This window comes from Podarcis erhardii (assembly GCF_964252035.2).
Source record: "Podarcis erhardii genome assembly, chromosome: 2".
Classification (NCBI taxonomy): Eukaryota; Metazoa; Chordata; class Lepidosauria; order Squamata; family Lacertidae; genus Podarcis; species Podarcis erhardii.
The window spans coordinates 86,411,263-86,436,304 of record NC_138498.1 but is presented as its reverse complement, the minus strand read 5'-3'; the positions used below and the strand labels follow the sequence as shown (position 1 = coordinate 86,436,304).

At 42.6% G+C, this 25,042-nt stretch overlaps 1 protein-coding gene and 1 long non-coding RNA gene across 3 annotated transcripts in view; one reads left to right on the top strand and one right to left on the bottom strand.

Moving 5' to 3' along the window:
- Nucleotides 1-25,042, top strand: part of PODXL2 (podocalyxin like 2) — a 63,436-nt gene that overhangs the window by 21,227 nt on the left and 17,167 nt on the right. For both annotated transcript variants that reach the window (XM_081850541.1, XM_081850542.1), the window contains exons 2-3: nucleotides 10,295-10,585; nucleotides 21,954-22,879. In XM_081850541.1, the coding sequence (XP_081706667.1) occupies nucleotides 10,295-10,585; nucleotides 21,954-22,879 (1,217 nt within the window). The remainder of the gene's footprint in view (nucleotides 1-10,294; nucleotides 10,586-21,953; nucleotides 22,880-25,042) is intronic.
- Nucleotides 11,077-19,171, bottom strand: LOC309335493. The gene is made up of 3 exons (XR_014153541.1): nucleotides 19,091-19,171; nucleotides 15,788-15,834; nucleotides 11,077-11,189 (listed from the first exon to the last, which is right to left on the bottom strand). It is a non-coding gene; the product is annotated as an uncharacterized lncRNA (long non-coding RNA).

The following is a 25,042-nucleotide window of genomic DNA, read 5'->3' as shown; positions in this document are numbered from 1 at the left end:
GGCTCTTTCACGATGCCGGGGGGGCGCAAAGGTGCCCACCGAATCTCCTTGCTCACAGGCTTCAGCGCCTGTGATTTTAGGGGTCCCCCGCTTGCCGTAGCGGGTAAGACCCGAACTTACGGAGCAGTCCTGCCTCGGAGCTCGAGGCTAGGACCGCCATCAAACGCTGGCGCCGACCGGAAGTCTACTTGGTTCCATTGTAAAGGCATAACCCTCTATGTTGTGGTCAACCCAACTGTATATATATGTTTGTGTGTGTGTTGTATTCTGTTTGGTCTGGTTTAACTCTGCCAGCTACGGTGCTTCAAATATCAAGGGGGAAAGTTTCAATTAATGAAATCCATAACCCCACCTCAGATTTCTCTCCAATTTACAGTCAAATCATTGCTCCCTCACAGCTGTCTTAACTAGGATTGCCATATTTCAAAATGTGAAAATCCAGACTGAAAAGTTGTTGAATTTTTGTGGGGGTTTTTGGGCCAAAGTTGTTGAGCATTTTTTGCTAAATCTTTAAAAAAATAAAATAATTGAAGTTTTTGAGCTATTTTTAAGGAAAAATTGACGAAACAAAACTGCCGACAGGGGTTGCCATACGTCCGGATTTCCCCAGACATTTAAGTGATTTCCGCCGACAGGGGTTGCCATACGTCCGGATTTCCCCAGACATTTAAGCAATTTCCGCCGGGACACTGCTTCTGATGGCCGATTGCCGGCTATGTCTGGGAAGTTTCGGACGTATGGCAACTCTAGTCTAAACTGGCCTGAAAGGTAAAGTGGGCCAGGCCAGCCCCCCTTTCTGCCACTCAGTGAATAGCTTGTCATTCCTGTAATTCACTCACTAGGCCTTCCAAGGAAGTGAATTTCATATTCCATTTTTGTCTGATCTGAGAATATGAGCAAATTTGATGTTAATGTACTTTGTCATCTGGCAGAGGTGTGATAGTGCGATTCCAGCGCATGATGATTATCATGACTTGCCCAGTTCTGCTTGGCCCAGGGCTGTGGAGGCAGTCAGGTCTGATCTGCTTGGCAAGGTGGCACATTTTAGGCTTCAGAAAGAGGCCAGAAAATTCTCTTGTCTACTGTACTGCAGTGTAACTGATGCTTGCATAAGGGCATATGGCTAGGCTTGAGGCACTCTGTGTTGGGGCTAGCCTAGAAACCACACAACTGGTGCCATTTTGGATTGTTTGGTATGCTGAACAAAGGATCAAGGAATTTATAAACTACACACAAACAAAGCAGTGAAGAAAGAGCGTGTTCTAATTTCGTGCCGTTTCTCTGTATTAAATACTTGATGCAACGAAATTGTTTTAGCTATTAGATAGATAGAATGTGTTTTATACAAGAGACTGTCTAGATTGCTCTGCTGAATGCTTTCTTAGAAAAGGACATTCTGCCCAGATTAGCAGAGGAAGCTCAGAACACAGATTGGAGCAGAGAAGTCTTGGGCCTTAATGCAGTTATTTCCCTGAGGCCTGTGTTTATTTTCAGGTGTCTCGATGGCTGTAATAACTTGTTGGTGGCAGCTGTTAAGAAGCATTCCTTGCTAGTAAACTGGAGACTGCACAGCAGCCTTCCCCAACCTGGTGCTCTCTATATATTTTTGACTGCAACTCCAATTAGCCCAGTCGATGTCAGGGGTGCCAGGAGTTGCTGTCAGATTGGGAATGGCTGTTGTATATGCTTAGGCTGAGTGTTTTACTCCTGTACAAAGGCACCAAGGAGTCTAAAGAAAAGAGAAACTAGAGCAAACTCCTTGGATGCCTGAAGTCAGGAGGCCAGGCTTAATGCAGAAGAATTAGTCAGGAGTCTTTCCTTCTTGTGGAATCCGAAAAAGGATCTGGCCAGGGCCTAGAAAATCCTCAGTGTCTGGTTACCTTGGATCTTTTCATGTTGGTACTCAGGAATTTGCTTGGGTTTTAATTTCTGAGAATGGAACAAACCTGTTTTAAAATATGCTGTGTAAGTGCAAATGATGTGTAGACCCAGTCATAATTGTATGTACAGTCAGGAGATCTTTGTCTTGTTCCCATCTCTCTTGGAGAATAAAAGGTAACAGTACACTGAGTCTTCACTCAATTTTCTATCTGTCTTTAAAACTTCCTTGAACAAGTCCAAAGAGACAAATATCTCTGTATAATTGCACTGGCGCCTCTCTTAAAGCCTCATGTCTTATATGTCCTTGGCAGGACTGAGACGCACTCTAGGCTGAGGTACACATATACAGGCCTATACTTGTGTTTTGTAAGAACTTGGTTTGTTGTAGGCAAAACATGTGTAGATATTGCTCAGGGCAATGGTATTATAAAATCATAGAATCATAGAGTTGGAAGAGACCACAAGGGCCATCGAGTCCAACCCCCTGCCAAGCAGGAAACACCATCAGAGCACTCCTGACATATGGTTGTCAAGCCTCTGCTTAAAGACCTCCAAAGAAGGAGACTCCACCACACTCCTTGGCAGCAAATTCCACTGTCGAACAGCTCTGACTGTCAGGAAGTTCTTCCTAATGTTTAGGTGGAATCTTCTTTCTTGTAGTTTGGAACCATTGCTCCGTGTCCGCTTCTCTGGAGCAGCAGAAAACAACCTTTCTCCCTCCTCTATGTGACATCCTTTTATATATTTGAACATGGCTATCATATCACCCCTTAACCTCCTCTTCTCCAGGCTAAACATGCCCAGCTCCCTTAGCCGTTCCTCATAAGGCATCGTTTCCAGGCCTTTGACCATTTTGGTTGCCCTCCTCTGGACACGTTCCAGTTTGTCAGTGTCCTTCTTGAACTGTGGTGCCCAGAACTGGACACAGTACTCCAGGTGAGGTCTGACCAGAGCAGAATACAGTGGCACTATTACTTCCCTTGATCTAGATGCTATACTCCTATTGATGCAGCCCAGAACTGCATTGGCTTTTTTAGCTGCCGCGTCACACTGTTGGCTCATGTCAAGTTTGTGGTCAACCAAGACTCCTAGATCCTTTTCACATGTACTGCTCTCAAGCCAGGTGTCACCCATCTTGTATTTGTGCCTCTCATTTTTTTTGCCCAAGTGTAATACTTTACATTTCTCCCTGTTAAAATTCATCTTGTTTGTTTTGGCCCAGTTCTCTAATCTGTCAAGGTCGTTTTGAAGTGTGATCCTGTCCTCTGGGGTGTTAGCCACCCCTCCCAGTATGGTGTCTTCTGTAAATTTGATCAGGATGCCCTTGAGTCCATCATCCAAGTCGTTGATAAAGATGTTGAATAAGACCGGGCCCAAGACAGAACCCTGTGGCACCCCACTAGTCACTCTTCTCCAGGATGAAGAGGAACCATTGATGAGCACCCTTTGGGTTTGGTCAGTCAGCCAGTTACAAATCCACTGAGTGGTAGCATAGTCAAGACCACATTTTACCAGCTTCTTTACAAGAATATCATGGGGCACCTTGTCAAATGCCTTGCTGAAATCAAGGTAGGCTACATCCACTGCGTTCCCTTCATCTACCAGGCTTGTAATTCTGTCAGAAAACGAGATCAGGTTAGTCTGACATGACTTATTTTTCAGAAATCCATGCTGACTATTGGTGATCACAGCATTCCTTTCTAGGTGCTCACAGACTGTTTGCTTAGTAGTATACCAGAGGTTTTGTAGAATTGGTGTGGCTCCTAGTTGACAATCATAAAGCTGAACCAGAGTTCACATCCCTGCTTTGTCATTACCATTGCTCAGCGAGCATTAGACATCTCACAATCTGTTAGTTCTTTAACCTGCTAACTGGGAAGAATCTTTGAAGGCAGGTAATGAAGATTGGAAAGCATAATCTTTACACATTGATACTTGCATATGACTAGTGCTGTTTTGTTAGAGCTATGTACTTCTTGCCGGACCAATTTGAGCAATAGAACACCAGAAGGCAGGGCTGAGTTTGTTTTGCATCGGTGGAAATTTGCTGTGCAAATTAGAGTTACAGTAGCGCAAAGCAAATCCAAGAATCTTGGCTCTCAGATCCACCAAGTTTTGCAAAAGCAAATTTTCTGCAGCTCAGCTTAGCTGAGGTCTTGAAATTCCCAGGGTTAAGTTCATACTCAGAGAGGGAAGTAAACGTCAGACTGAGCCCACTGCTGATACTCTCACAACTGCTAATTCTTGTGCTTTGGCTAGCATTTCTTTTCTTTGGTTGAGGATAGTAGCCCAGCCTGGTAAACCGGATCATGAATCTTAAAGGGTTTAAACTGGGTAAACAGTTCAGTGTTAAATGAGGGTAAACAAACTGCTGGGAACAACCTCTTGCACTAATGGGATTAGCTCCCCTGAAGGCCAGGCTCGTCACAGGTGACCGCATTTTTAAGCTTTAGGACTTTTATAGAGAATGCGTGGGGAAGGCAGTAGACATGAGAGATATTTCCAGCACAATCCTGTATATGCTTACTCGGAAGTAAACCCCACTGGCAATTACAGAAGAAGAAAAAGAGGTACAGTGGTACCTCGGGTTACAGATGCTTCAGGTTACAGACGCTTCAGTTTACAGACTCCACTAACCCAGAAATAGTACATCAGGTTAAGAACTTTGCTTCAGGATGAGAACAGAAATCGTGCAGCAGCAGCAGGAGGCCCCATTAGCTAAAGTGGTGCTTCAGGTTAAGAACAGTTTCAGGTTAAGAACAGACCTCCAGAATGAATTAAGTTCTTAACCCGAGGTACCACTGTACTTAAAAATCTAAAGGTGAGTTCTTCAACAGTATTTTATAAAACATTTAAAGATTTAATGGTCCCATATATATATCTAAACTGTACAATGATACCTTAGCTGGAGGTTTATTGCCACCAACCTGGAAACTATCAAGAATTGAATTAATTCCCAAACCTTATAAGGTAAAGGACCCCTGGACAGTTAAGTCGAGTCAAATTTGTTTACGTGATGTGGCACTCACCCCCGCTTTCAGGCCGAGGGAGCCAGCGTTTGTCCACAGACAGCTTTCTGGATCATGTGGCCAGCATGACTAAACCGCTTCTAGTGCAACGGGACACCGTGACAGAAACCAGAGTGCACAGAAACATCGTTTACCTGCCTGCCACAGCAGTACCTATTTATCTACTCCCACTGGTATACTTTCAAACTGCTAGGTTGGCAGGAGCTGGGACAGAGCAATGGGAGCTCACCCCGACATGCGGACTGCCAACATTACGATTATAAAGACCCTTCATTAGTGGAATCATATCGCCCAACTTCTCTACTCAACTGTCATGGACTGGCTGGATGCCGAGTAGTAATGGGAAGTTCCAGCTGGGGAACCCCCAGAGAAGAAGAAGGGGATTGGTGATGAGATGACGATGAGTGGTCAGAGGGAGAAGAGAGAGCAGACTGGAAGAAGGAGGTGTCAAGCTGAAGAAGCAACAGGGTTTGGTGAGCAGGAAGAGGCTGGGGCAGATAACATTCTAGAATCAGAGGCAGGAAGGGGGTGGGCAGGAGACAGGGATTACACAGAAGAATCCAGGGAGTCTCCCTCCCCTTCCCCCTGGTCTCCCAGAACAGTCAGAGAAACGAAGAAGGTGGAGCAAAGAGAGACAAGATGAAGGAGCCTTAGGCTGCTGGGGAAGTAATCTCCATTACTTTAGTGGGTCTGCTCTGTGTAGAAATAACATTGCATCCAACCCATAAAGTTTGAATTGGTGCCAAAGAATTGGATGAATGGAAATTAAGATTCATGAGATCACGTTAATAATTATTTGTATCCCTCCCTCTTCTCTCACTGAGGGAGATATACTTTTGTATCCAGTATACTGATGGATGGCACATGAAACTGTATAAGGCTTGCCCAATGTGTAAGAGTTCATGCTCCTCGAGTTTCAACCAGGTTAGTAAACCACTCCTCACCTTTCTTGGCTGAGGCTTCAATCCAAAATGCACTTACTATTGCATTTCTGTTGAACTCCATAGAATTTATTTCTCAGAGTAAACATGCTTAGGGTTGCATTGTAAATGTAGCTATATGTAATCTGGTAGTAAATTGACTGCTGTTACAGTAAAAGCCAAAGAACCACTGGTTTAAATATAGAATACATTATATTATGCACTATGGCCAATTGGTGTCTCTCTAGTTCAGCGTTCAAGGAACAGAACATTATTTACCTAATAAAGAGGTATGAAGCAACCTTGCCACTTCCCCCCCTAGGAATCTGTGTTGGGTTTCTTTGTAACACTGATGGGAGTTCCTCAAGAATGAAAGAGAAGGTGAATCTTGTGTCTAAGACATTACCCTGTTAGGCATTTTAGACATGGTCTTAGCAATCCACACTTTCATTTTTTAAACAGATATATGCACAGCAGATCTAAGAGGGCTTATGTACTAATAAAACTGTTACATACGTATGCAGTAAAGGTGTGTTTTTTAACCATGTGTATCTTACAGGTACATGCACCAGGGCACTGTGGTTTGCCACAGCTTTGTCACATGTACACGTTGTAGCAAATACATCTTTGGCTGCATAGCAAATAAGGTTGCCAGTCATACACTTTCATTTCTTTGTGCCTCTGTACCTACCCCATCCTATGAATTTGTGCACACAAGCAAATTAATACAACTGGGCAACAGGGTCCTAGTACTAGGGCCTTCATGGCCAGCACTAGATTCTAGCACCACCAGCAGTGCAGCATAGGCAAGTTACATGGCTTGGATAGGGAGGTGGGTTTGATGGCATTCTGCTGCCTGTCAGGCCCATTGGAGTCTGTTGTCACATTGAGATCATGGATGAATTGGGAGTGGCTGGTGGTTTTACTCAATTTGACAATCAAAGGCTCGTGCCAGTCATGGCAGCTTGCATATCTGTCGCCACAGCAGATAAACAGGATTAGTCTATTCTGAGTGCAGCTAGTGTGTGTTTGTTATCTCACTTGCATATGTTTATAGTCCAAGCACAACAAATATATATATACACACACACACACACACACACACACACACCCCTCTCTTTTGGGGGTCTCAAGATGCTGCTGTAGTGCTAATAATAGCTCAGTGACAGCTGCTGTGTGAAGGCATAAAAATCCTAGACACAATTCTGTTCTATCTCTCTCCTTGTAGACTGAGCTGGGAGAGTGTTCAAGCAAGATATAATCTGACCTGCAAAGGCATGCTGCATGCTCTATAATGGAGCATATTTTGGGATGTTTTGGCTTTAGTGACTGACTGACTCAGCTATGTGCAAATAACACTTGGTGAGAGTTGTCCATCCCTTGGGATGGCCAGAGAAGCCTTGGTTGGCTGCTTTATGCGGCAGTGCACTTCTTTTCAGTGCTGCTTGCTCCTGTCATACTTTTGCTATCTCTGGTATTTGCCTTTGTCTTAGTTGATCTCCTTTAGCTAATTTTGTTTTATTGATCTAAAATGAGAAAGCACATAGGGCAATAAAAAGTCTCCAAAAATAAGGATGAATCAGTTGTGGAAAAGCTCTTGCAGACCAAGCATTATCCAAGGCTCAAAAAAGGCACTCCCTTTGATTTCAAGTTTCTAGAATGAATAGTGTGTAAATTCTCCCTTTTCATGTTTATGGAGTCCCAATCCAAAGACTTCTCTGGGTGCCAACACCACCTCCTCTTAATACTTGCCCATTTGCTTACATGCTAATCTAGCTTGGGTAACTGCTGCCAACCCACCCCTCTGTACACTCCGTACATCTAGACAGATATGGTCTCCTGGAGATTCAAAACACCCAGGAGTAAGATGGATGTAGTACATGCACACCTTGCTTGCTTAATTCACATGACTTTCCAACTACAGCACTACTTTTTCTCCCTATTTTAATGAGTAATGTGTATTGAGCAATAGCAAAGCTTTGCTGTTTGATATAGTTTTAACACAGGGAATAGGATCTGGCCAGTTAAATGTGCTCTCAATTCGCTGCGCAGTGTGACAGAAAAAGATGCCCATTTCAAAAAGTGCTGACTTTGACACAAATGAAAAATTGGGAGCGCTCCAGGTTATTCTTCCTTTTAGCTGTGGCTTGAAGTTTAAATCTGCGGCTTGAAGTTTCCATTCCTGGCATCATGTCAGGCTCAGGAAAAGTGGTAGTGGTTTGCCCAAAATGGGCTCATGGGCCAGCCTCTGAGGCTTGTCGGGTGTCATTAGGCCCACAGCCTATAGGTTCCCGAACACTCAAATAACATAAACTCTTAAATGTAGACACATCAAAAACAAACAAAACAAAGGATTGTAAGAAATCAAGATAGTATAGCTATTTAAATGTCATGGGTCAGGGTGCAATTCTTAGTTCTACAGAGTTTATTTTACAGAGTTAATTCTGTCTCGGCCTGCAGAGATAAGCACATGCATCTCTAGAAACTTGTAATGTCAAAATAAGGGAAAGCCTTCTTATCAAAGCGACAAATTCTTTTGCAGTGCAGTGAAAACACAGTCCCTTGTTCATAATGAAGGATATCTCTTTAGAATATTTTGAAGTTGTAATGAACAGTGAGTGGGCAGTTACTGAGGGTGTAATTGCTCAGGGTGACTTGGAAAACGGAAACTGGATTTTAGAATTCCTATTAGCATAGTGACCAAGCAAAGATCTCACAGGAAGATGCAGTAAAGGAGGATAAAAAATTGTGGTCAATGTAGAATCTGTCCTGTTCTCATTGAGGGACCAACACATAGGGCAAGGCTAGTCGGTTGTTACAGCACCAAGGACAGCTCTTAGTGAGCAACTTCCTACAACATGGGTTGCGTTGAACTGAGCTCTTTTGTGGCTCTGCCTCCAGTCCACCTCTCCTAGGCTTTGTCCCCTTGTGGAAGACTAGGGCCAGCCTTTTGGTCAAAAGGTAGGCAGTTCTGTGTATCATAACTTTCTGTCTGCTGTGCTCCTAGCAGCACTCAACTGGCAAGGTACGGTATGGGGGGGGGGCACTTGCTCCTCAAACCTAGGTGAAAGGGCTCATGAGGGTCCTAGCTCCAGTTCTGTGGGCTCTGGTGCTGTGAGAGTTGGATTAGTGGACTCCTGTCTGTCAACCTGAGGTTCAGTGGTCCCTCAATCATCAACATAGTGCTCAGAGGCAGGAACCCATTTTAACTCCTTAGTACTGTAGCCTCAGAATTGGTGTCTCAGTCACTGCTAGACTCCACGACCCACACTCTAGAGGAATTTGAGGCGGGGGAATTTATCTGGATTTGCAAGGGTGTACCTTTTTCCCTTAGTGAATTAAATATATCTGTTTCTGAGGTCACTATGGCTATGAAATGAATACGCAAAACAGACTATTCCCCACCCCACCCCTCTGTTTGCAGATGAGAATGGGAAGCTACTAGGTTCTGTCACTGAGACGTCTGATGATTGTTCATGCATTCATCTGCAGTATTTCAGCTTTTCTCTCAAAAAGGCTTAAGGGCTTTCTAGGCAGTCACTTTTCAATGCAGATACATGCATAGTTACCCACTGGTTTGTGCAGAGTTTAAAAGGGTTCCTTCAGGTTGCTTCAGTTGCAGCAGTATATAATTTTCCCTGCAGTGGATGCATTGTGGTTTTCATACCTGAAAATGACGTTCTTCCCCCAGAAAGTATATTCATCACTTTTGTGTGATTGCTGTGGATAATGTATTTATACCAAAGTGAGTAAAAATGTTGCTGTAAAGGCAGAGAAGCCTGTGACTGTTCTTGAGAGAATGTATGGACAACTCCACATGATCAGACCAAAGGCCCATGTGTCCAGCATTCTGTTCCCACAGTGACTAACTACATGGTTACAGGAAGCCTGCAAACAGGACATTGGAATGCAACAGCACTCTCCCCAGCAACTGGTATTCTGCCAGATTATAATTCTGCTTCAGACATTGTAGGTAGAACAGAACCACCAAGGCTGGTGGCCATTGATAACCCCTACCTCCATGAATTGTATAATCCTCATTTAAAGCCATCCAAGTCATGGACATAGCCAAGGGGGAGGACAGCTGCCTCCCCAATAATGATCCAAGTTGATACCCATCACTAACTCTTACGGGAATTAATTCCATAGTTCAACTATGTGCTTTGTGAAGAAATGCTTCATTTAGTCCTGAGTTTTCTAAAATTTTGCTTCATTGGCTGGTTGTTGGTTCAAATATTATGAGAGGTTTTCATATTATCTACCTTTCCCCCAAATGCATAATTTTATACACCTCAGTTATCTCCCCTCCTTACTCGTCTTTCCCCTGAAATGTTGTAACATTGCTCCAAAACTTTAATCATTTTGGGTGCCCTTTTCTGGAGAGAGAGAGCTCCAGTACTTTTACCCCCCTTCGAGGTTCTGTATGATTACTAAAACTGATATTGCTCTCATTCTTGTTTGTAGGTTCTTTGTGCATCTCCTGTGCAGTTTCAGAAGATCCTGGTACTGAAGGACTGACTTCAACCTCCTTCGTGGATTTCTCAGCCATGTCTCACTTAGAGTCTCTAGATACCAGCGAACAGCCAAACTTGGAGGTATCAGAGCCAGACCTTGTCCCCAATGCCCTGCTAGCCTCACCTGGTTCAGGCTTTTCCAGCGAGGAGAATGAAGATTCCAAGATCCTTCAGTCCCAGTATATTTGGGATGATGGCGGAGACATAAATGATTCCAGCTTGTATGTGGGACAGTCATCAGGTAGTCTGTTTTATCCCCTTTCCCCCTTTTTTCCCTTTGTAAGTTGTTGGGAACACCTCTGTTCTCTCACATTGATGTGATTTTGGCTGAAGAAAGATGGGATTCATTTTAACTTCATGTCTCTTTCCATTGAGTTGTGTGTGCAAAGCTTAAGAGTCCCATGAGATGGAATCCTCTCATGGGTGCTTCCAGGCGGGCATATTCCAGGACTTTCTAATAATTGCTCTTCCACTGTTAGCTACAAGGAAAATTGCCATTGACTTTCCACACTTTGGGAGGTATAGAGGTGTGGGTGTAAGTATCATGCTAACAGATCTGAAGCTCAGAAATGGCTGAAATGGTGGCAGCAAAGTGTTTCCAAAATCAGTTTTACAATTAGTGCATTAATAGTTAGTGCTAATAAATAATAAAAATCACAAATTTTAAAATATTGATAAAATGGTGCTAACTGGAAAGGAAATGGAGAAGGAGCATCCAAGTATCAGTAGATTTGCTGCCAAAGGTATTACTGCATGTGTAAAAACTATGCCTCTTGGAAAAGACTGAGGATTAGCAATCAGCCGTGGATATTGTGCTCCTGTTCCATTCTTTACCAGAAGGTTTTCTGTGGTAAAAAAAAAGAAGAGTGAGAGATAGAAGTAGCATGTGGAAGACACAGGTGGACAACGATTTGGCAATGACACTATGTAAATGAAGAGTGAAATGTGGCCATTCTACAGTCAGCATCCACGGTGGGGAAACATGTAGGTTGAGTTGGGTAGGTTTGGGATGAGGGAACAGATGCCTCTTTGGGATTAGAAGGTTGTGGGAAGAGTAGAGCTGATGAGGCTCCTGATCATTGCCATGCAAGCTGGATAGCTCAGGGACAGCTTTCTTGTTAAATAAGCACTGCACATTCTGCAGGTCTGCAACCAATATTATGTACGAGTATAACACCGTAGTGATATACCTAATGCATGGAAGCTACTGCTGCTTTAGGACTTGGCAGAAATAGTTGCTAAAATCTTATTCCTCCTGTCCCCACTTCCAGTGTTTTATAGAAATATTGCCTTTCCTCGAAGCCTCATTTTTCAAAAGATATCCTTTGCAAAAAAAACCCCACAACTCACCATTTTAAGAGTGTGCTTTTGATATGCCTGCTGAGTGAGATATGAGGTGAAAAAGGGTGTGAGCATATTTGGTTTTTCTGCAAACCTCATGAGATTATCTTGTGCAATCTTGACCTGATTTTCAGGCACTGCATATTAAGCACAATGCAAGAAGTTAACCTTCATCCTTTATTGCCACCCCTACTGCCTTCTGTGCTTTCATTTTTCTCTCAGTGGGTACCAGCCTCGTTTGAGTTTAGTCTGTTACTAGAACACTATATCCTTTCAAGTTGTCTCTTTCTATAGACACCTGCCTGAAAGAAACTTAACTTTCTGCTAGGATAAAGACAACATTAGCAATAGCAAGCCATCTTACAGTTCCCTCTTGCTCATGTCATTCTCATCCACATCTATTTAGGAACCTGACTGAGGTAGAAGGAAAGAACCCTGACTCTCCAACATAACCCTCTTCCCTTTCTAAGAAGCTGCTATTTATGCATTGCAATCATCCATGTTTTCTTCTGAGTCTGCCTTTTATAATTTTGCCAAATGCTTCTCTAGCCTTTGGCTGATTAATACTCTACAGCCTTTTAAATGTCTTTGTGGGAGGAGGGTTACTGGTTTGTTGTTTTTGTTTTAACTATTTATTTGTTCTTTTACCTTGGTATCTTGTGAACAATCCTGAGATATTATGATGAAGGGCGGTATATAAGTCCGATAGATAGATAGATGATAGATAGATAGATAGATAGATAGATAGATAGATAGATAGATAGATAGATGATAGATAGATGATAGATGATAGATAGATAGAAAATAAGCTGTTGTGTTTTCCACATGCCTGTTCTTTGTATCAATAACAGATGTAGATAGCTAAAACAGTGCAAGTCTGTGCATCTGTGGCACAACGCTAGTGTGTAGAAGCAGTATCACAACCTCCTTGTTGCTGTTTGTGTCTGGACTAAAAGCATCTTTGGCATATAAATCATTGGGTAACTTTGGATGAAAGAAATAAAACTTCAATAACCATCTTTGTCAGAAGATGAAGAGAAAAAAGAACACTCTTGCAGATGCATCCCTGAGCTGGGAAGCTAAGATTTCATACTGGGCCTAAATTTTTGAAGAAACTATTCAAAATATAGTAATGTGCTTTGTAATGTAGGATATTACAAAGTGTAACACTCGAGTCTTAGTGTAAGAGAGAGAGAGCGGCGAGGGCAGGGAGGTTCTGGCATAACTGTGAGGAATCATGAGCTGTGAAATACAGCATTTATCAAGATGTTTGTTATCTCCCCTGTGTTTTAATTTAGTATTACATATTTACTAATGGGATAGAAAGGTTTCCTGTCACGATATTTAGACAGGGCTGGTGTTGGAGCTTTGGGCAGTTTAATTGTGATTCTTCTTATGTGCAACGCCACAAAAAGCTTCCTTGTTCTGGTGTTCCGTGCAACTGTCATAGTATTTTGACAAGTTCTTGCCATGCATGCTAACCCAGTAACTGAAAAATATGCATATTACTAGAAATACATGTAGAAAACTGAATAGAACTTTATGTGCTTTGAATACACTTGGACTGCTTAGGTACATGCTTTCCATTTCTACTTGTACATAAATACTTGCACGATTGTGCTCCATTTTGGGCATTATTTCCTACCTATACCCATTTTATTTTCTAACTGTGAAGCATTTGTTAAGGGCTGCATTCTTCCAAATGCCTATACATCCACACACACCTGGATGCTTCAGATATCACATATCCAGTCCCAACATGCTTATTTCACACTTTCCCTCATATGATCATTTAAACACACACACACACACACACACACACAAGTTATTCTTTTATCAGGAAGCCCCTAAACCAAACCAACCGGTCAAACAAACTGTGATTTACAGCCCAAGTCTGGAGGGCTCACACAAACTATGGGAGGATCAAATGTTCATTAAACTGGTCCTGTGGGGAGGGTGAGGGGAGCATGTTGGCAAAGGTCTTGCTCTTGATCCTCTACTGTACAGTCTACACCATGATTTGGAGGACTGGAAACATGGCCCCTAAACGAACTCAATGTCTTTATGGCATTTAATTTACTTAGTTAGCACAACATATTGAATTATTCAACAGGTTGAGTGCTGATTTCTGTTTAAAAATTAATTAGAAACCCTGCTGCTTATTATCTTGCAATGAATTATAATAAGTGGTTCTAAATCAGAAATTTGTAACAATGACTTCCATAAGCAGAGCAAGACAGGTTTTTAAGCACCGCCTATATGCCAGTGTTGTAGCAATAAATTGGTGTTTTTCCAACACACCACATGACAGTTCTTTTAGGAAGTACTATACAAAAAATGATTGTTGTTCCTCACCCCCCACATGACCTAAGGATATGAGGGCACAGAGCAACACTTCTCCCAGAAAAACCACCCCTGCAGTGCCACTAGTCATCAACTAGAATTGGTGGGAGAGGCTTGTGTTTCAAAGGGCTCTTCCAGAACGCTATTGAAAATTAACATTTTCCAATTTTTGTTCGTTGTAGCCCTCCATGGCTCTTAGCGCATACATAGACAGAGGAATAGCACATTGTGTGTTTTGAAAGGAAGAGTGTCTCACAACAGCCCCCACTCAGTGAATAGAGGAAAATCCAGCCTGTGTTGCTTACTGACTAACACAACTAACAAACTCAGTTTCAGGCACTTCTACTCAGCAGTAAACCCTATTGAGTGCAAAGGGACTTCTCAGGTAAATGTGTTTGTTCCTTCCTGCCTGTACCCCTCACTCTGGGTCGCCTCTTCCTCATAAGTAAGCCCCACTGAGTGTAAGGGGGTTTCCTCCCAGGTAAATCCACCAAGAAAGGAGAGAAATGTTTGCCTGGAAAGAAACAGCAGCAACAATGAAAAAGAAATAAGGCAAGGAGGGATGAGGTTTGGGGAGCAGCACTGAAGAGGAGCTAAGAGACAGAGGGAAATGGGATAGACCCCAAACTATGATATGGCAAACGCATGTTGTACGGCACAGTGGCATGTAATCATTTTAGAAAACCTTTCTATGTTACTACTGGTTAGGAAAAAGCAGGTTTTAGCTCCTGGGGGAAAAAATTGAAATGTCACCCAGGCAATGGAAATGTCATGTGGTTCATACTTTAAAAATGCAGGAACAGGAAATCTACAAGATGAATTTGGAGACTCTGCTGATAAGCCATTGGTTGCAAATTGCAGCCACTTTCTCTGCTTAGTTCCAGATACATTAAAGGAACATTGAAATTGACTAGGGGTGAATCTACACTGGTCGGTTATAATGTTAAAAATGCATTATAAAAATGTGACACCAGAGGCCGCCGCAGAGCAGTGATCTGTCGGCAATGGGAAATTGCATTGAGAGCTATATATCATGGTTTTTAAAATAGCCTTTAATAGCGTTTTTACAGATCTGTGTAGATCCAGCCTAGATCACATTCTACATAGCCACTGGTCTAATCAATGTCATTCCCAAAGGGAAATGTTGAACTTGCTCTTTATAAAAGGTTATCTGAATATATACATGAGCATGTGCTCTGAGCAGAAGGAAAAGCGTATTACTTCTCATGAGCACTATCCAATAGGTCCCTTCAGCAACACTCCTTCCCTTGAGCTTGTACTGAAAGCATCTGGTTTCTGTGCACAGACTGACCACAAAATTACATCTTTTAATCTCATCTTTAGCCAAGCATTAATGAAATTAAGTGTCTTGTAAAGACAACACCTAAGAGGCTTAGTGCTGAGCAGCACTCTGCCTGGGAACTGCTGGTGTGTGTCCGTAGTTTCTTTTGTGCCCTGGGTTTAAATGGACAATGGCATTTTAAATAGATCATTCTTATGCTGGGTTTTTTCTCCCTATGCCAGCATGGTCCAATTTAAAGGTTAAAGTTCATTGATGACCAAAAATTGCAGTTGCTGATGGGACACTTGTTTCATTACATAGATGCTTCTTCCAGAGGTCCTGCTAAATGAGAGGTGGGTAATCTCACTCATTGCTATTACAGATCCTATAACACAAGATTAGAGTGTGAGCACTAGCTTTCTGGCCAAATTCCAACTTTGATAATTGCTTTCTGTTTCCTCAATATCATCCACTCACCTGTCTTCAAGGCCTCTTTACACGTGGCATTTTTCCTACATAGGAATCTGTGAAGAATGGAACACAAACTCTTGTTTGCGTTAATAATTGTGAAGTACAGCACAAGCAGCATTATTCTATGAGCAGATGTGCCAAGAATTAAGCATGCCTTTCTGGATTGTGTGCTTACCATACTTCTGATGTACTTTACAGGTGTCAGTATACATTCTCCCCCCACACCATCACCACATGGAGATAGTTTGTGTGTCAGCAGTGTCATGTATGAAATGGATCTCATTCCTCCTCCATTTGTGTAGTATAAATGACATCAGTACTTATTTGATTCTGTAATCGGATAAGTGTTAAGAGGTAGGCATACTGACTTTAGAATTGTTTTATGAAGTTGATGGACCGTTTCGGAAGCTGGTCGTAATAGAAACGAATGTTCTCTTGATGGAAAAGCAAGAGAAATCTTTTTTTTTTTTTTTTAATAAGATGGCTTCTACTTAGCAGTAATTCAATTGCTAGTTAATATAATTTCCCTCTGTTTAATCACATAAATCTGTTACAGTCAGATTGCATCTCTTAAAAGTAAGACAATGGGCCCTCCCTTTTCCAAGTATGGCTTTGTTGTTGTTGTTGTTTGTTTGTTTTAAACTTACCCACAGATATACATGGGTGGTTAGGAAAAAATAATTATTAGATTAGCACTACCATGTGGGCATCTTTGTATTGACTGCAAACAAAATAAGTGGAGCTTGAACATAGGAGAACTGCTGCATCAGACCAAAGGTTCCCTAAATTAAATATTCTTTTCCCACAGTGTCAAACTAGGTACTTCTGGAAAGCCCAGAAGCAGAACATTAAGGCACTAACCCACTCCTGTTGTTGCTCACCATCAGTATGCCTCTGAACCTAAAGATTGCAATAGTCATTGTGACTCATAGCCGTGAATAGCCTATCCTCCATGACTTTGTCTAATCCCTTTTTAAAGCCATCTAAGCTAGGACTATCATTATGTGTTTGTGCAGTGACTTCCATAAATTAATTATGCACTGTGTGGAAAAAAAGTGCTTCCTTTGTCCTAATTCTCATGCTGGGCAAGGAGATTACCTGCATGAATCACTTCTACACTTCAATTTATGATCAATTGTTTGCATTTTTACCAGATTCTGAACACCTTTTAGCTCCTGTATGGAACAGACTTTACACTGAAGTGTTTCTTGGTGGGTTCCAGGTGGCTGCTTGGTTGCCATAATATATGTATGGCTGGCTTTTCCCTTTTTAAAGAAATAAACCCTTGGCTTTAGTGGTATTAGATTGGGACACTGTTTTGTGCCTCTTATATTTATTTATTTATTTATTTTAATAATATTTATTGAACATTTTCAAATATAACAGAAAAAAGAAAAGAAATAAAACATCCATTTTATAACCTTATTTTCATTAGCATCTTGCCAGGACTTCCCCACCCCACCCCCTCTTGTATTCCAATTCCTTCAAATAGATTCAGCAAGTTCTTACCCCAAATTTTAAACTTATTATAGTTAACCCAATGTTAAGAATGTTTTTCCATCCCCTAAAATCGACCCCGCTCCCTTCCACGAGTTCCCCTCTTTAATATGCAGAACAGATTAAAATAAAAGAAAATAGAACAAAGAATAAAATATAATTTAACACCCTTTGGATTCCAAATTTCCCTCCCCCCTTTCCCGGTTGCGTTCCCCAATGTCCATCAATGCCTGTTGTCATCCTGGAGATCCCACATCTAGGCCGAAATCCTTCACAAGTCCACTTTGCCGTCTTTTTAATAGTCTTTGCTGTCTTTTTAATCATCTTTAGTTTCAAGCGTCCAATCTTGGAAAAGCTCTATCTCAAAAAGGTCCATTTTTTCCATCCAGATCTCTGTATTTAAGAGTAAAAACTCCAATTTTGTTTCTTTAGACCTTTCAAATCTGGATGTCCCAAATGTTCCCACTTCCAGCTTTGTCCAATTCTTGTTGTTCATGTTGTTCTTATTATTCTCTCTCCTCACTTTCCTCTAGTTTCTTTTCCTGCTCTCCTGCAAAAATGTTCCAATTCCAAAAGCTTCTAAATCCCCTACAGAGGCTTTGTTATTCAGGAACAAAACTTTACGTCAAGTCCCTTCCATTCTTCAATAGATAAATCTATTGTCTCCTTTAGTGTAGAGACCTCTGTAGACAAAATAGTGTTCCATTTCTGCAGTTTCCCAGGAGATAAAAAGTCCAATTCAAATTCCATGCCAGCAATACTTGTAGTGTCCCACAGCCCCTCTAGAGGGATTATAATAACTCAGTTTCCTTCCAGATCGCACCCAACAGTCAAAGTAACTTGTTATTCCTTGTTTTAAACAATTTATATCTAATTTGTAACAAATGTAACCCGCAAAGTCCTCATAACAAAGTTCTCTTTTTATTCTTCAGCTTTGACAGCTCCTTTGACAGCTGTCAAAGCCTCTGTTTCTCCTCTCCCGGCGCTCTCGTGGATCGCTCCCGGTTCCCGGGAGGGGGTTGCATTTTAGCTCACGTTCTACTTTTCTCCTCCAGCCCAGTCTTATAATTTTCCATCGTGAAATTAGTGACTTTATCAAAATAAGGTAGCACTCGATCTTAGTTGTTAAATCCTTTGCTTTAAATCCTCTACGACAGGGGGGAGACTGACTTCCTTTTTGCACCTCCCCCGCTCACTCCGAATTTAAATTTTTTCCCCTTTTTAAGTCCAGTTTCCAATTACTCACGGGTTGTTCTTTTTAATCCGAATTTTCAATGGAAGAAGTCAGCGCTCTCCGCCAAATGGCATGCGGCTTCGCTCGGCAGGGGAAGCGGAGGACTCATAGCACCACACCCCCCCGGCACCCGCTCCGTAGCCTTTAAAAAGGCTCCTTCGCGGGTCGGGGGGGCGCAAACGGTGCCCGCCGAGTCACCATGCCCATGGGTTTCAGCGCCCATGGTTTTTTAGGGTCCCCGCGACGCCGACGCGGTAGAACCCAGCCCCTGCCGAGCAGGCTCCCTCCGGAGCTCGGAGGGAGTCCGCCATTCGGCGATGGCGCCAACCCGGAAGTCCTGTGCCTCTTATATTTAAACTATTAAGGAAGATTAGGAAGCAAGAAATGGCTGGTCGTACCTTGTGAATTTTCCTCTTATGATCTAATGGATCTAATAACTGGTAGGCTGTTTTGCCCTTTATGCATTTGTTTTAGTATCTCCATTCACTCAAAGATAAAATGTATTATGAGTTGCAAAAAGGAACACAAGCAAAATCATCTCCTTGCACCTACCCTTTAAATCATTGTCTTTGCATTACCTTAGTCAGGGCTTTCCTTCCCACTGGGGACAGGTTATGCTTTGTTTTTTCCCAGCAAGCTATCCAATGTCCATCTTGAGGACCTTAAAACAGAGTACATCATTTCCTTAGGGAGAGCATATAATATTCAGTTCATGATCTGTGGCTCAGACCTAGGATAGTTACTTCAAGGATCGCATCTGTGCTCTGGCTAGCACCGTTTGGATTAAGATTTTCATCTGAATTAGTAGGCCATCTGAATGAAGACTGGCAGGGGCAGCCTTGGATAAAGCAGCAGGCTTGTGTGTGCGCCCGACAGTTCAGAGAACTAAACTAACATGCTGGGCCTGTGAGCTGTGTAGCTCGTTGAGGGGGAAAAGGAAGTATGGCATGTGAACAGCACTGAAGTGAAGACAGTAGCTTGCACTAAACGAGATGTTGAAACACTCCAAAGGTAGGTTGTGTTTACTTGACACATTTTGATTCTGGTGCAAATGGAACTGCTTTTGGCCCAGAGGTGGAAACAAGAAGAGGTTCCGACTTTGGAGGAATGGAGGTTAAAACTAACAGACTACGCAGAGTTAGACAAATTAACAGGGAAAATTAGATACCAAAAAGACCAGAAATTCATTGAGGACTGGGGGAAATTTACAGAGTATTTGAAAAACATATGTGAGGATAGCACAACGCTAGCGTGTTTCAAAGAAGCTTTGTGAAAATAGAAGGAGTATTGCCAAAAGGCAAGCAAGGATAGAAATATAACATTTAATGGCAATATTTAATGAAGGAATGTGAGGAGAGGATTTGAACTACGAAAGATTGTCAGAGAAGTTGAGGGAGGTCCAAACAAGGCGAAATATGTGATATATAAATGGATTGGTTTATTGTTTTTTATGGAAAAATTTCAATAAAAATTTATTAAAAAAAAAAAAAAGGAACTGCTTTTAAGGCAAAATATGATACTAAAGCTGGTTTAGAGTTTGCAAATAGAACAGCAGAGATACAGCATATTAACATAGTCTAGAGAGATCAAATGACCACAAATAGGAGCCAACAGAATAGAAACCATTCTCTTCTAAGGTATCTAAAGCTGCATTCACAATAAACACAAGTCAGCAGCATTTGTATTAATTATGATGTTGTTACAGAGTGCATGTCTTTTTATCCAGGGAGGTTGTATTCACTGCCACACAACAACTCCCCAGAATTCTAGACTTTGCCTTATGGGATATGAATTGGACATCAAGGCAGCAGTCCAGCAACATGTGCACTTAAGCCCAGGTCAGATACTTAGTGATAGTGCTGATCAGCTGTTGTTGGGGAAACTAAATCAAGCCCCCTGCTGACCTTTGAGCAGCTGTTTGGCTGCATCACTTCTTCTTTTTTCTTATTCACTTGGGCTATGTGCATTCAACTGGATTGGGGGAGAAATCCCACCCTCCTAAAATTCCATAAAATTGGAATGCGGAAAGTAGTGCTGAGGGGGGAGAGTGAGAGAGTGAGAGAGTGAGAGAGAGAGAGAGAGAGAGAGAGAGAGAGAGAGAGATGCTGTGGGATTCGCCATGGTGTCAGAGTTCCTTCGCCATGAGTATGTGGTGCCATCTGAGATTCTATCTTCTGTGTGAACTTATAGTATATCAACATTGGCTGTGTATCAGGGATTAGGTACGCTGATTAAATGCAACCCACCCCCCTTACTCATCTCCCTTTCACAGTGGACTTGTTTCTTCTATGTGTGCAATTCGGGGAAGGAGCCAATGTGGGCACTACAAAGAGTTGCCTGGCTGGAGCTAGTCATGGGTGACAAGGCTTGGGATGGATGCTGGGGTGAAAAGCTTCTTCTTTTGCCCACTGGTTGACAGGAATTTTACTCTTTGCAAAACTTGGTGGTCATGTAGTGAGGTTTTCACCCTCATCGTAGAGCTATGTAAGTTGAATATAAGATTTTGCCACAAATTTATTTGTTGGAAAGGGAGGTGAATTGGGCAGGATCTGTAGTCAAATGGAGGAACCTCATAGGGGATCTTAGGTGAGGTTGCTCCAAAGACTCAGCTCAAGCTCATGGGACTGAGTGAGGGTTATCATTATGCACACAGGTTGTGGGCAGGGGCCTGTGCCAGGGTGGGTCCCTGATGCCTATATAACTCTCTTCTGATTCCCCCAGCCTCTGGGCTGGGGAGGGATGCATCATCCAGCAGTTGGGCTGTCCAAAAACTGGATACTTGACCTAAGCTATACCACCTGGATTATTACCATATTCAATAAAAGTTATGTCCAGTGAGCAATTAAACTGACTATGGAATATTTATTTCACTGTAGGGTGAAGGTGAGTAATAAATAAATAAAACAAAATAATCAATGTCTGTATTTAGATACTCAGCCTGCTAAGCATAAATGATTGGCAATGAATCATTTTTAAGGGTTTATGACCAATGTACATTGTGCTTCATGAATGGAGTTTTTTTCATACTCTGGAGAGTGTTTTGAACAAAGAAGAAAAATGTCAAGGGGAAAAGAATGAATGTTTCTAATGCGGGTGAATGAAATTTGCATGTACCATCTACATGGGAATGTAAGATTTTAAGCATTGTGTAGCTTTGCTGGCAAAATTGGTTTTGATGAGCAATTTGAAGTAAAGTGAGAGGATAAAGCTGCCTGGGGAAGTTCAGCTTGAAGGAGCTGAGAGAGAAAATTGGTGAAGTCTTTTGAGACAGAAGGAAAATTTCAGGTAAATAAGGATGGTAGATCAACTAGAATAATTGGTTGCTAACTAGACATCTATGCAGTGTCATCTAAGGTAGAAGAAGATTTCAGGAGTGTGTTTCCTATTTCCCAGTCTTCCTGGATTGTTTGTTCATGAAACCTCTTCTCCTCCTCTTTTTAGATTACAGTTTTCCACTAGCTTCCCAGAAGGCCCTGCCTAAACGAAATGGGACACAAGCTAAAAATCCTTGGGAAACATCAACTCTCCGTCAGCCATCTGATTCCCTTGAACCTGACTCTGAAGCTCCTTCCACCAGTGTCCTTGAGGAGGAGGAAGGATTACTTCCTATAAACCAGTCAAGGGGACCTCCTCAGAGCAGCCAAACACCAGAAGCTTTTCCTGAAGCACCTAGCCAGGACTCATTGTTCTCAATTCTTTTCTCCACAACAACCAGCAGAATGGGTCCAATGACTGAAACAGCTGCAGACAAGCAAGAGGAAGAATCTGCTCCTGAACATGTTTCCTCAGGCTTTGATCTAGGGAGCAGTATGGGACCCAGCCTCTTACCTCTGTCCTCCATTTTGTCAGCCACTCCGAAAGGACCTCAGCTTGTCTCAGAGGTCCCTGTCGAGGTTTCTTCAGAAGGTACAGTACGAGGAGGGGGGGAACTCGGAGAACCCATAGCAACAATAGGTACAGTGGGAGCCGATGTAAAAGAAGTGGAAACCACAAGAGGGGAGAGGCAAAAGCCCATAGCAGGAGCTGAAATGGGACAAAGAGATTCCATAGAAGGGACAGTGGCCCCAGAAATGGCTACAGCGGAGAAAACGGGAGATGATTTTCTAAGAGCAGGATCGCATGGGGACAGCACTCTTGTTGCTGAGACATTTTCTAGGTCTTCTAGCAGCCCATCAAACCCCAGCTCTTCAGTGGGTTTTTGGGACTGGACTGATAACCCAGCTCCTACTTCCACTTCCACTCTGAATCAGAATAGAACAAAGCTGCCAGTCACAGCAACTACTGCAGCAGAACGGAGCTTTGCACTGCAAACTGAAGATGTCCACACGGCTGTGCTGTCCACAGGAGTGCCTTGGAGTTTGACACAGGTAACATTTCTTTGTGTGTGTCTGTGTGCATGTTGAATATTTCAGTTATAATCCAGTGTTTCAAAGGCAAGGGCAAACAACTTGCATACAATTACCGTATTTTTCGTCCCATAGGACGCTCCGTCCCATAGGACGCACCTAGTTTTTTTTGGGGGGGGGGAATAAAGGAATTTCCCCCCCTTTATTTCCCCCCCAAAACCGGGTCGGGGAACAGCGGTATGGCGGCGCTCCACCTCCCCGCAGTCCCCTGAGCTTGTGGGGCTAACTGATGTCTGCCCGAAGCGCGGGGCGCTCTGCTTCAGGGCACCCCTCACGCGGGGCGGCAGGCTGCTATCCGCAGCATAGGGAGCCCTGCGGGAACTCCTGCAGGGCTCCCCAGGCTGCGGATGTCTGCCCGGCGCGAGGGGCGCTCTGCTTCAGGGCGCCCAGCGCGCCGGGCGGCAGGCTGCTATCTGCAGCGTAGGGAGTCCTGCGGGAACTCCCGCGGGCTCCCCAGGCTTGCTCATAGCTTCCTGAAGCCTGGAGTGCGAGAGGGGTCGGTGCGCACCGACCCCTCTCGCTCTCCAAGCTTCAGCCAAAGTCTGTATTTGCCCCATAGGACGCACACAGATTTCCCCTTCATTTTTGAAGGGGAAAAAGTACGTCCTATAGGGCGAAAAATATGGTACTTAAATTTCCTTCATGCTTGTACGAGTGTGAAATGGCCTTTAAATTTTTAAGCAGCAACATAAAAGGCATGAACCTGAAATGCTGTAGAAGTATAGCTGTGCTAAGATGCTGAGGTTTTGGAGTAACAGCTCTTGAGTCCAGGTTTTATAGTCCAAGAATTTTCAGTTCCTGAATTGTAGGAGACATCCCCTCTTCCTCATTGATTCCTTCCAACTGCATCTTTTTCAGATTTCTTCTATAAAGCATACACTCCTGTTTCATCCAATATCTAGTAAATGGTACTCGTGTATAAAAGGCTCCTCATTTAAACAAGAGGGAATGTTTTTCACTTCCATTGAGCTGTGGGAAATCAACCTTGATTTGCTGCGTTTTAATACATTTGAAAACATCGAAACAAATTCTATGTGGTTATTGTCATCGTATTTTATTCCACAGTTAAAGGTTAGAAAAATAATGCTGACAAACAGCTGTATTTCCACGTCAAAGTTAGTTTCAGGGGAATTAATTCTGGTGAACACGCAGTATTATTATTTTTATACAGAAACTAATATTCTAATCTGCAAAATGAGAAAGTCAGTTGGTACTAAAAGGTAGACAATAAAAAGATGCCATGAATATGAGTCACTTGTGGTGTATTGTGTAGAAGTTTTCCCCTCTGGAGCAATGTGGCCTTCAAGTGCATAGTTGTGCATAAGAGCAATTAGTGCTCTACGATGGGTGTGTAGCTTTATATGTGGATGGGTCTTTGAGGACCCCATAGTGAGAATGCATTCATTCAAATGGGCCACTCCTGTGATCAGGCAAGGCATCCTAGCATTTAGTTCCATCTGGAAAATAGCAGAGTAGAATTGTCTCTGTCAAAAAAGAAAAGGGGGTGGTGGTGGAATGCCACCCTGGCAATTAGCACAAACTGCCTCATCATATTGTGTTCGGTAGAGCCAACCAAGGATAGGTTGCGCTACAGAAATAAGTGATACTCCTTCCCAAAGGGGTAGTTCCAGTCTTTCAGTTAAAGTGTATGTTCCTGACAAGAGAGGAGCAGAGGAAGCTTTCTGCTTTTGTCTCTTATTCTTTTTATATGGAGACCATGAAAAATTGTGTCATTTTCCCTGTTAACAAACAAGCATTTATTTTAAATATTTGTGAGCTGCCCTTCATTTAAAAAAAAAATCCTAGGTGCTCATAGCCATAGAAGCAATAATTGCAACCATAGGATAAAAACAGCAGAAAATTTAAAGGCATTTCATACAATACAGCTAAAAAACCAGCAGCATCAATTAAAAAAAAAAATCCCCACAGTGTTAAAAGATGCTGGTTAACATTCTGGAAAGCTGGACAAATAAAATAATTTTCACTTACACTCAGTTTGGTAGGACATGTGGTTTGGCCACAGGGAGTTTCCATAGGAAGGGAATTAAAAGAAGTATGTATTTTGACTGAGAAGGCCCTCTTCCTGGTCATCACAACCCTAAGATTACAAGGCAGGGGGACCTG